Source organism: Carettochelys insculpta, chromosome 12 (genome assembly GCF_033958435.1).
Source record: "Carettochelys insculpta isolate YL-2023 chromosome 12, ASM3395843v1, whole genome shotgun sequence".
Classification (NCBI taxonomy): Eukaryota; Metazoa; Chordata; order Testudines; family Carettochelyidae; genus Carettochelys; species Carettochelys insculpta.
The window spans coordinates 37,667,735-37,684,476 of NC_134148.1; the positions used below are offsets into that span (position 1 = coordinate 37,667,735).

General features: G+C 38.4%; 1 protein-coding gene across 10 annotated transcripts in view; it reads left to right on the forward strand.

Annotated features, from left to right (window-relative positions):
• MEF2A (myocyte enhancer factor 2A) overlaps positions 1–16,742 on the forward strand; it is a 146,635-nt gene that overhangs the window by 60,090 nt on the left and 69,803 nt on the right. For all 10 annotated transcript variants that reach the window (XM_075007249.1, XM_075007246.1, XM_075007252.1 and 7 more), the window contains 2 exons: positions 1,225–1,431; positions 9,431–9,634. In XM_075007249.1, coding sequence (XP_074863350.1) covers positions 1,378–1,431; positions 9,431–9,634 — 258 coding nt within the window. In that variant the 5' untranslated portion in view covers positions 1,225–1,377. The remainder of the gene's footprint in view (positions 1–1,224; positions 1,432–9,430; positions 9,635–16,742) is intronic.

Below are 16,742 nucleotides of genomic sequence, written 5' to 3' on the forward strand. Positions count from 1 at the left end.
GTTGTCATAAGGAGGAGGGAGAAAACTTGTTCTTCTTGGCCTCTGAGGATAGAACAAGAGGCAACGAACTTAAACTGCAGCAAGGGAGGTTTAGATTGGACATTAGGAAAAAGTTCCTAACTGTCAGAGTGGTCAAACAGTAGAATAAATTGCCAAGGGGGGTGTGTGGAATCTCCATCACCTGGAGGTATTTAAGAACAGGTTAGATAGATGTCTATCAGGGATGGTTTAGACAGTACATGGTCCTGCCATTGGGGCAGGGGGCTGGACTCGATGGCCTCTCGAGGTCCCTTCTAGTCCTAGTATTCTGTGATTCTGTGAAGAGCTCTAAACAACACTGTTACAAAAGGGGTGTTTGTAATTTTGAAATGAATTGAAGATAAAAATGTTAGTTTTTGTTCAGATTAGTGAGAGTTTGAATAATGATGGAAAAATTATTTTTCAGATTGAGTGCTTTTTTTAGAATGTGAAATAACATTAAACAACAATCAGTAGTAACACAAGTGCTACATTTCTGCTAACCTAATCAAGTTACTGCATTGACATACTTTTTCTGCCAAGAGCTTAACTTAGGGTTGTCCTGTCTCTGGAAAAATATTTAAAATTGTAACTTTTTAAAAAAAAAATAGGTTACACGTCTCAAAACCTTAGATGGGTGTTTTCCTGACTAAAAACATTTGTATACCTCTTTCAGGATTTCAGTCTTATCAGCATACCTCCTCTCCCAGTGCCATCTCAGTGCTTATCTCCTGATTTTTAGAAATTTATTTTCTGCCGCATACCTCTGGAAAGCCTTTTGTGTACCACTGGTGGTATGCGTGCCACACTTTGGGAAACACTGCCCTCGATGATGATTCTCAAAAGAGACCAGTGAATCCTTTGGGTTCCTTGTTTTTTGATTTGCTCAGCTGTCAACATCTTGAAAGAGTCTGGGTTATTTCAGAGAGTGATGAGCACCCTGTGAAAATCAGGCCTTTTGAAAAGGTGTTCAGAGGGAGCGCCCAAAATCACTCATCACTTCTGACTTTTGGCTGTATAACAGTTCAAATGCTTAATTTACAGGCATTACTTTGTTATGCTTTGTATAATAATCATGGGCAAGATGTCTGATTTAGAAAGAGATAAGTTGTTTTTATCTTTACTAGAATTACTGAATGTAAATTTGGATGTGAAATTGTAACTTTGAAAATATCACAATTATTTCAGAATTTCTTTTTATTTCAGGTTTTTGTAACAAGAAACAGCAACCTTTTTGTCGGGTGGAAGACGAAACAGTGGAAAAGAACTGTATACCATGTGTTAGTATACTGAAGAGTGAGAATTCTTGGATTAGTGTGTTTTTGATAGTAAAAAGGGAAAGTCAAGGAGAGAGTGAAAATGGGGAGGAAGAAAATACAAATCACAAGAATAATGGATGAACGGAACAGACAGGTGAGAAACTAAGCTTCCACATGAACTATTTTACGATTTTATTTTTTTTAAATGGGAATGGAAAATTTTGTGCATGGATTTTCGCCCAAGTAATATAAGCTTCTTCTGGAACCTGGGATATGTTTTTCTATGTCTATGGGATAGAACATTGAAGGCATTACCAGAATACAAATAAATATTTATTTTTGAATTAGATAGTTGCCAATTTGTTTTACAATTGCTGTATAACTAATAGCAAAATATTACACTGGACTTATGTACTAATAAACTCGTTTGAAGATGTTTGGAAGAATGTTTTTCTTATTGCTACTGCTAGTGGGGTTGAAGAACAACCTTTGTAGTGAATTATCTTGTAGTTGTTTGTGTGTCCTTGTTACACTAGTTCAGAAAGAACACAGTGAACTATGTAGTGCTGCATGAAAGTGAAACAAATTTGGCCAGTCATCAGCTACGATTTTGGGGATTGTGGTGATATCTCTGCTTACATGCGTGTGATTGCAATTTGTGCATCTGAAGTAAACAAGTCCATGGGATAATTTCATAAAAAAATGGAGGGTGAAAAAGGCATGACTACAAATAAATGATGAACTGCAAGTGCTTTGCTTCTGGGAATGGTATAGTGAAAATAGATTTGTAACTTGCATTGATCCATTTGTATAATAAAAGAACACAGAAGCATTCACCGAAATTGAAAATGTGGCTCATAGAAGACTACCCCATGCACAATTAGCCTGTGGAATTCATTGCCACAGCATGTCATTGAGGAAAAATAGGACTCAAATAATTAGAAATTTGTATGAATAACAGTAATACCCAGAATTACCATAATTAAAAAAAAAATCATTTTTGGGAGCAATGTATGGCTGCTGGATTTCTGGCACCTTTTTGATGCATATGTACTGTAGGTGAAAGAGCACGTTGTTAGGGGGATCACTGGTCTGAACCAGTATGATAGGCTTCTAGGTGAGGGGGGTAAGCTCTGAGCCTGGGGAAGAGTGAGCAGACCTTACAGGCAACTGTTGCAGCTTGCCTGCGTGGTAGACTTATACTAGTATAATGTAACTTGTTTCAGATGCTGTGATTTTACAGGTATAAGTTCCATCTGGACATTCTTAGGGCATGCTTACACTACCAGGAAGATCGACCTGGTCAGGGTTGATCTTCTGGAGTGCGATATCTCATGCTTGGTGTAGGGATGCATGAAATTGAATTATCTGGGGTTGGCAGTCAACCCCTGTACTCCTTGATATCATGAGGAGTAAAAGAGGTTGATGGGCGTGTTTTACCCATTGACGTCCTTCCATGTAGATGACGAGATAAGTCAATTCTAGCTATGCAGTTACTGTAGCTAGAATTGCGTGTCTGCAATCAACTTAATTCCCTAGTGTAGATCAAGCTTTAGGCTGGTATGAAAAGGACTTTTCATCATTAATTTTGTCACTTTCTGGGGATGTTTTAAGCTAAACTGAAAACGACACATTTATTTTGGGATAAGATTGTCCAAAGTCTTTTATACTAAGCTTGTCAAGTGATTAAAGCAATTAATCGTGATGAATGGTCAGATTAAAAAGATTAATTGTGCTGTTACACATTTTTTTTTAATTTAGCCTTTATGGTTGTAGAGAAGAAAAAACTTGAACATGGGAACCCTAAAGGGACCAGAACCCAGAAAGCTGGTAGCATGTTTTATTTTTGTACAGATCTCCATGTTTTAAATTGCTTGGGGGTTAGCAATGCGGTGGGAGGTACAGCATGCAATTTTGTCCAATATGCACAGGATTTCCTATAAGTGCTAATTCTACAATGAGATCTGCTGATGTAGACCCATGTAGAACCTTAGGATAGGGAAGAGGCATCCACAGGCATCCACTTTTTTGGATAGGCCTAGACATAAATATTACCGATGAATTACACTGATCATAAATAGCAAGGAAGGTCCTGTCTAAACTTGAACAAAAGCCAAAGGTTTTTTCAATTAGCTGTAGTCACACAACTCTTGTATGTTTAGGTGTAGATAAATTACTTACATACACATATTGAAGTACACTAATAATCCTTTTGATTGTATTCATTTTGTTTAAAATCCTAGGGTAGTTCTAACTTTAACATACATCTCAGTTCTTATCAAGTTTGTGCCCACTAACCTTTCTTCTTGTATAACTATGAATAAGTGTTACTCCCTGAGTGTCCTAGTGGTGGTGATAGATAGTTGGGAATCCCCTTTCCATCCCCTTTCTAGAGGTATGTAAAACGGCAGTGCCTACACCTGGCTAGCCCCTGTGCACACTTAACGTTGTGCTTCTGGAAACCTCCAGGAATAGTTAGTCCGGTTACAATCTGGGTTTAAATCACAAATAGCAATTATAAATAGTGTATACCTAAGAGTCCAAATTAGAATTAATGCACACTTAGCAATTTAAGGAGCCAGATTACAAATTAAACATCAATAAAATCAATTAACAATATACACAGAAATAAATTAAACGTGTAACTGGAATGTACACTACCATCAGTTATTCCACCCTAGAGTGTACCCTTTCTAGTTATCAAAGTTACAGTTACCTGCTTGCGTTGGCATGAGACTCTTGTTTCACTGGATTGCAGACAGCTTGTTGAGGTTTCTGCGAATCAGGCAAGGCAAGGCAAGGCAAGGCAACAAGCCAGCTAGGCCCTCTGACCTGGAATTGGCCTCTGCAGCACTCCCTGCAGTCTCTCATTAGCAGGGTATAGCTTCCCAAAGCAGTTCGTGCCTGGGAGAAAACGCCACACCTGCCCTGAAGCAGTCTGTTTGATCAGCCTTAACTCTCCAAAAAACAGGGAGGCCACCATCTTCTCCCCTCAGCCTAGCCAGTATGCACACTTTCCTTCCCAAAGCCTCATGGAAAGAGTTGCCCCTAGAGCCAGACTGCAGCACCAAGAATCCTCACAGTAACAGTCAAAGGCTTCTATAGACAGAGGGGCCTGCTTGTCGTATATATGGTAAACTTAAGTTGATTTCTGAGGAAGCCATTTCTTTCACATAAATAATGAAAGAATTTAGGACTCATTTTACTTTACCCTGAGAGCATAGTACAATAGTCAGTGGTTCATTTTTTTCCTATCATAACTGACTATCAAATCATTGATGAACATGCATATTAAATCCTGATGTGGCTGTTGAATGTGTTTTCATTTAGAAACATGAAGCATAGTAGTGCTTTACTTATATGGCCTTTCAGTAGATTACTAACTTTGAGACACAAAATAGCAAGGAAAAATTGAGTCATGGCTCAAAAACACTCTCTCTAAACAAAATTTTGAAAAGTATAGTATTTGTTAGAAGGGCCTACAATTCTGAGTAACTTTTCATTACTCTTTAAAAATGAGTGTGTTTGCAGACATTAGTGAACTAAACATAACTGCAGTGTAGCCTTCCCACCATGAGTCTGAATCTGATTGGAAAATACTCCTGGCCTTCTGGGTCTTTAAATATCAATAGAAATTATCCCAAATATGTGAGGAACATTAAAGTGTTTTATACAGAAGCAAACATGTACAGCAATATCTGGGCATTAGGATTGCAAAAATAATCTATGTCTGACTGGCCGTTTGAAAATACTTCTTTTTATGCAAATCATGCATTCAACAAGGATATATTTCGAGAGTCTCATTTCATATTTGACCATGTCACAATATTTTAGTTTGAATGGGCCAATTTTATTCAATTTTTTTCATACATTTATAAATGGATTGCTGTTTTGTTAACATTGTTTTTCAGGTGATAATGTTGATATTGTAAATTTCTTTAATACATTCTGTATTAAAATAGCTCTTTATCTTTTTGAAATAGTCAGAATCTTGATCGATGTTCCTCACTATTGTGTTTAAAGTAGGAATGTTTTTATGAGCTCATTGGTCCTGTTGGTTCTCATCTGTGCCCTGTTGGGGAACATTTGCCATCATTATGCTTGGCAGAAAAAATATAATAACTTGTATTTTTAATTATTGATGAACTTGAACCAGCTATCAGTTTTAAAAATATCATTTAACTGACTGTAGAATTTCATCAGGATGCAATTTAAAACCAAGACGAGCCTGCGAAATCTGGGAAGGGGGTTGTAATTGGGGACCAAATAAAAAAAAATTTAGTCTAAACTTACAGCAATATGTGCTTGTTATCATGATAGTTATTCTCTTAATTTTAAACTATTTTATCTGGATCACATGATATTGATGAAAATTTCTAGTTCATAACTTGTAATTGATGCTTATCTAATATGCAGACTAATTACTGGATATGTCTTGCATGACTTTAAGAACAGCCACAAAAAAAAAATCAAATGCATAAAACTTCAGTTTGGGTAGAGAGGAATTATCAGTCACAATATATTTGAGTGCTGAAGTTCTTGATTTAAAATAGAGAAAATAGAAAACAACAGTACCTGCAGTAGTATACTGTAATTTTGTTATTCTAAAGATTTCCAAAAGTCATTCTTATATAAAGTCATTCAAAAACATGTGGTTCACCATTTTCTTCCTGTATTTTGTTTCACTTTGATATTTCTTTCCACTTCTCTTCTTCATTTACTTGCATTATTTTTAAAAATTATTAAGCAGCTATTTTGAGATTCCAAATGAAGCTTGTTGCATTGTTATCTCTCTCCAAAGAGGTTTAATTTTTATATTTATATACAAAACATAATACCAGGCTAAAGTCCTAATATACAGATCAGCTGATTTCTAAAAGCAAACAATTTGTGTATGGGGAGCTATGCTTAGATAAGAGGGCACTGTGGCTAGCTCATTCCAGTTTGTCTCATTTTACTCATATCAAAATGTAAACTAAGCTTTGCTAGAGTGCAGAATCCTCACTCCCGATTTCATAGAGCTTGTCTACACTACCTCCCTCCTTCAAAGGGAGGATGGTAAGTAGGGTGTTGGGAGTTTATTAATGAAGTGCTGTGCTGCGTATGCAGCACTTCACTAAGCAGATTCTCCCCCGTAGCAACTTCAAAGTACCGGCTCGTGTCTAGCCGTGGCTCACTTGCTGGTACTTCGAAGTGCCCGGAGTACTTCAAAGTCCCTTTACTCCTCAAAATTTTGCAGTGCAGCATTTAATTAATAAACGCCCAACGCCCTACTTATCATCCTCCCTTGGAAAGAGGGAGATAGAGTAGACACAGCCATAAACTTGTATAGCACTGAAAATTAAACAAGTCATTATCACTGTGATAAAAATGGTATTCCACTGGTTTACTACATCTTTTATGTAGAAAAGTTTGCAGGTACCATGAATTCTGTAGTTGTCTGTTGGAATAGAAAAGTCTATCCTGGTAAGTCCATTGCCCTGTATGGGCCAGAGCACATACATGCTAGCATCTGCAGCAACAATAAGGATAGCTTTCCCAAATTCATAAAAGCTGTCTGAAGGGCCTGTATTTGAGTTAAGTTGCGAAGAAAACTTTGTTTTGTAGCTTTATAGGAAACTGTAGACCCTTGGATTATGTTGACAACAGCCATTTTAATGAAGCGTGTGCATGCATGGATGCAGGTGTGCACACATATTTTGTTTTAATAAAATGTCTGTTGGCAGTGTACTGTGTAGATTTGATGTCTGTCTGTTTCCTTTAATGATACCTACTGCTAGAAGATAGCAAGAGTAGGGAATGTATTTTACGGTGTAGTTGGCAGCAGAGAGGCAGCACTAAGAGAACGTTACTTGTGGAAAAAAATCTTGGTATAGAAGTTGTTGATACAATTTTCTCACTCAACTGTCGCAGACAACTCAAATTTGTCAGGCTAGGTACTTTGTTTTACGCAGTTTTGCTCCATATGAAATGTAGATACCAGTAATTAAAAACAAACCAACCCTGTGAGCCAAAGAAAACCATATTTTAGCACTTCCTCACAAAAGGACAGCTGTTAAATATACGTTGTAGTGGCTTATGATTTTGTAGTGTGGCAAGGCCAGTGCAACAACATAATGTAAATTGAGTTACGCACTTAAAACTAGGACTGAAGCTGTTCCTGTGTATGCTGTGTACAGCATATTGTCCTCTTTCAAATATTCTATGCGTAGAATAGATTTTTTGAGAATTTTCTCTCCTTCCTTTCAGCAGGAATCTGGCATACTCCAAGCTGAAAGCAGTAGGGATTATGCAACTTAATCTCAGTACACCACTTTGAGAATGTGTACTTTATGGTTTAAAAATGTTTGGGTTTCTTTATTTTACTGATATAGATTTTTCAGCATGGTTGGAGTAGGAGTCTTCAATCCATTTGTTGTTTGTTCTCCTTCACCAAAAGTGATGCTTAGAGATGTTCAGACATGTATCACTGAAAGTTACCCTAGAAAATGTATGTAAATGTGTATTTGTAATAGAACTATTTGATAGTTTAATATTTCCTAAATAGTTTTGTATGGCACACATTGAGATTTTAGCGGTGAAATTTTTATATTGTTTTTTCATGTTTCTAACCTAAAGTTATCAATCTGTTTAACTCTAGTATGGGTTAAAAAGATAACAGGTGACACTTGCTGGTCAGGGTTTAAAAAACAGCTGTTAAAATGTTTGCTTTCCATTTCTCAAAATCAGAGTTGTGCAGTGTGTGTATTTGGGGCCAATGTGCAATTCCAGTTCAAGGAATAGTGTTCCTGTGTGACAGTAGATTTTAGTGGTTTCTCCTAGTTAGTATGTGCCCGAGAAACGTGTACTTAAAATGCGTTGGATGTGGTAGATGAAATTTAGGATGCTCTTGTCAAAGTAACTTTATTATGTAGCATAATAAAAACATAATACAAAATCTACCTAATGAGTTTAGTTGTAATCTCCCAATCTGAGATTACAGGGGCAGGGTTACTGTTGCTTCATCTCACAGTCAGAGTTGTAGCAATACAATAGATACTTGCTTTGCGCAGACTTGACTTATGTGTTTTTATGTTAATGTGAGTCAAGTCCAGGAGTACCCTACTTTCTTGTACCCCACCTTGCCGCTTACCCTGCTCTGCTGGCTGGCTCAAGGGCTCCTTAGGAGGCAGCTCCTGCTTTGTGGCTGCCTGGTGTTGCAACGCTGAGGCAGAGAGGGGCAGGCATGGTAAGAGCTGCCCAGGGCTCCAGCGCCATGGCTGAAGCTGCTGCTGCCCAAGCAGCCCCGGGGCCAAGCTGCGCTGTGGCTGGGGGTGGGATGGCAGGGGTGCTATGGCTGCTCTGCATGTCCGGTGACTGGAGCAGGAGGCACCCCACCCTGCCCCAGCCCAGCTCCCACCTGCCCACAGAGGGAGCCAGAGCCCCCAGCTGGAGCAGAAGTTCCAGCCATCGCCTTCCCCCTGCCAGAGGGTTTACTGTAATAGAGAGTATCTGTTAGATGAGTAGGAAGGGAGAAAGGCAAATGTTTGTGTTGCCGTTCACTTGAGTCCTTTATCACTGAATTCTCTTTAGACTGGAGATACTAAGGCACAGTTGGTCGTCAATTCAAGAATATCTAGATTAGGAGAAGTATTAGTTTTGGTGATGGTTTTCTTTCCCTCCAACTACATTCAGCACACTACATTGTTTTGAAGACTTTTTGCAATAGATCATTAATATACCAACAATTTTCCTTCGTATTTTGTAAGCCCTAGGATTCAAACTTATATCATCTTCTAAAGTGTTCAACAAGTATGTCCCTGGGCTCCACTGTTTCTAGGGGCAGTTCCATTTAGCAGTTTGGAAAAAAATTATTTATTACAATTAATAGTTTAGAACTTCTGTAGTTAGATTTTTAGTAGACTATATTGTTTCCACCAGCTTCTATTTAATTTGCGTAGCATGGTCTCAGTGACATGATTGTGCATTTTAGTAACATAAATGAGAGTTCACAATGAGGGTTAAACTTGCTTGAATGTATAAAGTAGATGTTTTCTTGTTACTATAAGGACAGAATACTAGCTCTCAACTACCACTACCATTTTGGGTTAATTATAGCCATTCAAAGTTTTATTTTGTCATTTGACAAACCTCCACTCTTCTTTCTTGCATAGGTAACATTTACGAAGAGGAAATTTGGATTAATGAAGAAGGCATACGAACTTAGTGTGCTCTGTGACTGTGAAATAGCACTCATCATTTTTAACAGCTCTAACAAACTCTTTCAGTATGCCAGCACTGATATGGACAAAGTTCTACTCAAATACACAGAATACAACGAACCCCACGAGAGCAGAACCAACTCGGATATCGTTGAGGTAACAATTTGAAAAGATGATCAGTTCTCTTATCTTCCTTGTATTTGTTTTGGCAAAGTGTAAAGGAGTACAGGGCTGTTCAAGTATGTTAAGTAAAATAGTTTAAGTAAACATTTTCAAAATAGTAGTCATTAAATATGAGTAGCTATTTTCATTTGTTCTGTAATTCTCTGTTACAGCTAATGTCACATTTGATGAAGAAAAAAAACACCATTTCCACAATAATTGAATAATGCACACGTTTACTAGTAGTTATATGTTAATAGATCAAGCACAACTACTATGAGAATGCATCACTTCCCTGTTTGTTTGAATTTCTAAACTAAATAGCAATGCTAACTATGACTCACCTGTCGATGGTAGCCTTTTCATACTGTCCTAATTCTGATTAAAACCTAGCAAGTTTTTTTCTTTATATTACTGAATCAAGTTCTGCACAGGTTCACTTGTAACTGTACTATTTTCAAAGAATGGCAAAAGAGTAACTGAGCAGAGTTTTGTCTGTTGTGTCTTATCTGTTTTGAAGTGTCTACATCTATTTTATGGCAAAATGCATTGATAAATTATTTAATTTCTATTAAAAGTATTTGTGTACTCTTTTTTTAGCCTTTAAATATTTGTCCTGTTTTGCTCAAAAAGAGAGGATAAAAACCGTCAGAATGTGGAGGCACCTGATCTCCTTGTTTTGTTCGGTATACCAACAATTTCATTGTTCTCAACTTTCTGTTTATTATTTGTAGGTTTCTGGTAGTCTGAGCATTATTATACCTTTTTTAAAGCAATTTTTTGTATTTTAAATAACTGTCATTGTTTATGATTTTCCCTGCAAATTTTCTTTAGCATTGATCTTTTAAAATAGGATTATATACTGAAAATGTCAAAAGAGAAACAAATATCTCCAAACATTGAAAACAAGTTAGGTTTAAAAAAAACTGAATTCAGTGCCCTTAGAAACAATATATGACAAACATAAATGTTTAGACTTACAGTAAAATTAGGTGTCATTCATTGTTTCAGGAATTAATGTTTAAATTTATATAATAAATTTGTAAGTGAAGTTTAACAGTATGTTACAAGGGAAGACTAACAGCGTTCCTCTCTGTCCCACTCTAGACCATATTTGGAGACTTGATTAGTGCCACCTCCTTTAGTTCAAGCACTAGAGGCTTATACTTCTAAAATAGGGGTGGGCAAATATGGCCCACAGGCCGCATCTGGCCTTCCAAACATTTTTCCTGCAGCCCACCATGACGCTGTGGGCTGGGGCCAGAGAAAAATGTTCTGCAGTACAGCAGGGTACTCAGGCAGCCTTCCAGCCATGATCCTAGACATACTGTTCCCAGAAACTGACCAGTGGGAGTTGCAGGTGGCACAAGCAGCATGTGACAGCCTACCATCACCATTTCGCAAAGAGGCATAGAAAGACACATTTGCCTGACAGCAGCAGCTGGCAGCATTGAGCTGCATGGGGCCATCATGCCATGAGTGCCTCTCTGTGCCACCAGCTGGGAGTTACTTATCCAGGGCCAAAACCTGAACCTTGCACTCCCTCCTGTGCCCCCTCTCAGACCCTGCTACCCCTTGCTACAGCCCTGCTCAGGGTCAGAACCCTCTCCTGCACACAAACTTCATCCGAGACCCCACACCCTTTTGTTAATGTAATAGAGAAGTGTTGCCTATGAACACTTTCCAAAATTCTTAGTGGCCTCCCTGCAAGAATTTTTCCCCTCCTCTGTTTTAGAGTGAGAGGTGCTGGCTTCAAGCTCTTTGTACAACTTCTTTAGGGGAGTTGTTGTATAAGAGATTCAAGCTGTTAAGAAAGGAAGAGTGAGAATCCTAAACACTGGTGCACAATGGCCAGTTGCTACCAGCAGACTCGATATTTGTTCTGTGCGTCATTTGTGGCACCTTACAGACTAACAGATATTTTGGAGCATAAGGTTTATTGTGGTTTTTGTGGGTACAGACTAACACGGCTACATTTTTTTTTTTTTAAAGATCTTTACTAACTCTGTAGTGGGTACTGTCAGGACTCCTGGGCTCTATCTCTGTTCTGGGAGAGGTGTGGGGCTTAGTGGATTACAGCAGAGGGCAGATATAGCTGGATTCTGTGTAGGAATATCAGAATGGCTCTACTGGACCAGACCAATGATCCTGTATCCTGTCTCCCAAGAGTGGCCAATGCCAGGTGCTTCAGAAGGAATGGATAGAAGAAGCAATCATTAAGTCTTGACACAGTATGTGGTAGGCCCGTAGAATTCCTTGCTAGAGGATGTTATGAAGATCAGGACTTTAACAGGCTTTAAAAAAGAACTAGATAAATTGATGGAGGTCAGGTCCAGCAGTAGCCAGGATGGGTAGGAAGGGTGTTCCTAACCTATATTTGTCAAAGGCTGGAAATGGATGACAGGAAAGGGATCAATCAGTGACTAACCTCTTTTGTTTCATTCCCTCTGGGGCAGCTGGTATTGGTCTCTGCTGGAATACAAGATACTGGGAGAGATGGATCTTTGGTCTGACCTAGTATGGCCATTCTTATGTTAAGTTATCCATCCCTTGTTACCCATTCCCAGCGTCTGACAAAAAGATGTCAGGGACACCATCCCGGCCCATCCTGACTGGTAGTCACTGATGGAACTAGCCTCTTTGAATTTATTCCTTTCTTATTGTAATCCTTTTACAGTTTGGGTCTTTCCGTAATCCCCCAGCAAAGAGTTCCACCAGTTGACCATGAAGAAATAATATCTTTTGTTTGTTTTAAATCTGCTACCTATGTATTTCTATGGGTGATCTTTTGTTATGTTAGTGAAGATGTACGTGACATTCCTTATTCAATTTTTCCACACCATTAATGATTTTATACACCTCAAATATATCCCAACCACCTCAGACAGTGAGGACACATTCTACCAGATAAGTGTCAAGATACATATAGCTTTTTTACACAATGTTCCATTTATGGACATACCCAAAATGGCTACCTGGACTTCACTATCCAGGTAGATGAGACCTGCCTATAGTTTTCGGGATAATTTCTCCTTTCTAAAAATAATTATATTCACAGTACTAAAGCCATAGTGTACAACTGCACAAGTTCAGTCAATAAAAATCCTTACTATTGGCCTTGCAATTTCATGTGTCAATTCCCTTAATATTCTTGTCTGGATTTTATCCAGCTACCCCATGTTAGTCCCATTTAAGCTTTCCAAGTTTGACTTACATGTGCAATCTGATTACCTCTGTCTTCATATCTTTATTGTTATTAGCCATCTTGCAACTACCGCTGAGCCATTCCAAGAATTTTGTAAGTGGTCAAGGGCTGCACTTTTCCATTATATTAATAGAGGAGGTACGGGGTCTCGAATGGAGGGTTGGGTACAGAAGGGGGATTGGGGTATAGGAGGGATGTGTGGGATCTGGGATGGAGTTTGGGTAAAGAAGCAGTTGTGACCTGGGACAGAGAATGGGTTACAGGAGGGGCTGCACTGTCTGGGAGGGAGTTGTGACCTGGGGCATGAGTGTAGAAGGGGTGCAGGAGTTTGGACTTTGACTTGGGGCAGAGTGTGGGAGGGGGTATGGGTGCAAGAGAAGATTCTGACCTGGAGGAGAGGTGCAGGAGGGAGAGCACTACATAATGGAAAATGCTTTTCCTGTGATGCCTTTGCATTGCACTGTTGGTTTTTTTGTTTTTTTTTTTTGATTGAAATAGGAAGGTTGAGCCCATGTATTACCTTGCAGATTGTCATTGTGTCTGCTGAAGATGTGGGGAGGGAGATAGTAGATATGTCTTACGTTATGCTTACACAGAGCAAGCTGATGTGTGTGCACACATGCAATTTCCTGAATAGTGCAAACTAGCCACTGCTCTGAATCTAATATTTAGTGTGTAGATACAGAAGTATGTATTTGTCTTTGGGTCATGCCTCAGTTAGAAACAACTACAAGTATCTTTTTTCTTCCAGTAAGAAACAGCATATGTAGTGTAAGAGATTTATTTGTAAGGTCCTGGCTTTTGAATGCAGTATGAAGCTCTCATCTCCTCTTGCAAAGCCTGCAAGCAGATGTACCTGCACAGCTAGGTGGAGAGTGTGCCTGGGGACAAGTGTAATACTGTAGAGAGTAGAGAAGTTGATTCTGGAACACTGTGATTACAAGCCAAAAGCTAGAGAAGTAGCAAGATGGAGTGTTCCTGGTTTTTAACCAGCATTGTTTTGTTTTGTGGTGTTGTCCCAGGATACAGGTAACCAAAACACTCTGAAATTAAATTATTTGTCTTTTTATGTGATGAGATAGTATTTTGAATGTACCTGAAAGAATTCCATAGTTTGGGTTGGTTAGTTTTGCTTTTGGATGAAGTTGAAGGAAAACTTTAAGGGCTTGCCTTCATGAGCAGTCAGTTCATGGAAAGCTAGAGCATGAACTTACCCCATTCAGCCTGCTGTGGACCAGCTATGTGGACCAGGGCTGAATTGCATTAATAGGTCATTAATTCACTTTGGTCAGATCCTTTCTCGAGCAGGAGTAGATCCCAAGGACGTTAATGACCAGTTAGTTTGAGCCATGGGGGTCTGTGTGGACTGCTAGTCTGCAGGAAGCTAGGGTGGGATAAATTCACTCTTCTGCTTGTTATGAACTAAGTATTTACATAGACCAGGCGGAGCAGATTTTTTACGTCAGGCCCCACTTCTCATCCTTTCAATTAGCAGGGCCTCCCACCCTGTCTAATGTAATCCAAACTAATGGAAATTTCAGGTATGTTCCTATAGAAAAAGAAAACCCTTTCAGCATGTGTAAGAAAGTAAGTATGTAGAATGTAAAAACTTTATTAATTGGAATATAAATGTGAATACACATACATAAAAAAGTAACATTTTAACATTTTTAAGGAGCTGGATGAACCTGAGATTCAGCTGCTGATTGTGCTGTGCCCCCACTGAAGAAATCTCACGCACACACCCACTTTACTCACCCCTGCTGTAGACAAATATTTAAAAGTCCAAAATGTTTTAAAAGAAAGTAATCTCTACAAAAAGTGGGGGAAAAACCAGCAGAAAGTGGAAAGGATCTTAAGTGCATGAGTCCTGTTTCCCTTCCAATCTTCTGTTTCCTCTTTTAAATGCTTACTGGTTACGTCCAGACTTGTGTATGCACCAAGCACTAGGTTGTCTCTCTTATCTCTTGAGAGACGCTATATGAGATGACAGAGTAGGACCCTATAGGCAAAACAGTGGTTCAGAGAGTGAGTGATAGCTGATGTCAACTAATGTAAACTGTATAAAAGGTGATAAGGCTTGAACCAGCCAAGGAAACGTTTCTTAAGAGAAGCTTAACAAACAGTATTTCAAAAAGTAGGGCCAAAAAGTCATTTTTGAAAGATGTGAAAATACAGCTTCAGTCAGAAATGAAAAGAAAACTAATTCCTGAAAGTGCAACCTTCTACAAGTTCTTTTACTGTCGTTAATATTTGTAAATCTCCTCCTTTATTTGCAAGAGTCTCCCAGGATGTACTGTAGCTGTGATGAATTCATATACCTTTTTCATGTGCCTTTTCTGCGTAAAAAGAGGTACTGATATTCAGCTGGGGCTGCCGTACGTGTGTACGTACACACACACACACACACTCTCTCTCTCTCTCTCTCTCTCAGAATGGAACCCATGTCACACAGTAGTGCATAGCCTTTTCTTTGTACATAGAGGTCAAGTTTTTTGATTTACAGCCCACTGATTTCACTGAAAATCTATGGATTGTCAGCCAGTTAACATTTTGTGTTACCTGATTTACTTATAGTGGTTAAATATCCATAAAACTAATACATTCAGTGGTGTTGACTAATTTTATCGATTGAAATTTGTTTTCTTCTGAAATTTTGCATGCTGTCAGAGTTGGAGAAAAATGTGTTTATAAATAGTTTTAGAAGCTGAGCTTTGTATTTAAAACTTTTTTATATAAGACTTTTTTGTACTTTAGAGCTGTATGGAATATGTCAGTAGCTTCCTTTTGAGGACTGGTTTATGCTGTGCAGTTTGTGCACACATAAAAAAGAGAAGAGAGAAAAAATGATAGTACAGGCAGGAATGGGCTTAAATTGAAGTAAGGGAAGTTTAGGTTGGATATTGGGAAAAACTTTATAATTGTGAAAGTAGGTAAGCACCAGAATAATTGCGTAGGAGGGTTGTGGGCTTTTCATCATCGGAGGTTTTTAAGAGCAAGTTAGACAATGACCTATGAGAGATGGTCTAAATAGTATTTAGTCTTGCTTTGAGTACAGTGAACTAGACTAGAAGGCCCCTTGGGGCATCTTCCAGTCCTATAATTGTGTGTGCTGGGATTGCACCATGGATGATTGGTCCAAATTCCATTTACTACTATGATGTGTGTCTTGTGAGCATGCCATGTAATCCTCAACTATTGTTAATCCACTGACATCTGACCTAGCATTTCTCCAAAACAGTAGCATAAAACAATGGGAATGATAGGAAGCTGAGCAATAAGGTGGGAAGAGAAAGGGGAAAAATCACAGCTTGGGAGAAAGTAATGTATGTAAAGGGGAAATATATCTATAATAGAAACATTCCCTTTTGGGTAGTCATAGTCAACAAATGTTTTTCTCTTTAAAAAATGCAGAAAACAGGAAGTGGCAGCAGCCATACCTGTTTAGATATATCAGAACTATAAGACTAAGCTGTTGACCCTTATTTTTGTCATTGCTGAAACATTATGCCACTGACCAAATTCTTAAATATGTCAGGTTACATTTTTACAGTTGCAGACTTCAAAGCAAAATTATCTCCATGTTGACCTGACACAATACTTCGGAGAACATCTGTCAAATAAAGCATAGAATATTGTATGCCATATGGTAGAAATGATGTTTTATTATTGTATCTGTTTGGTGCAAAAGTTGATCAAGAATTGTTTTGAATCTTTAAAAAAAGGTGAACATCTAGCAATCTTGGGCCTTAAATTTGTTTCTTTGTTGCAACACTTTTTCCATTGGATGTACCATTAAATCCAATCATGCAGGTTCACTTTCATAAAGCAGAAATAAGGTGGGTAAGATGATATCTTTTATTGGATGGACTTACACAGAGCTCTTCTGTAGGTCTG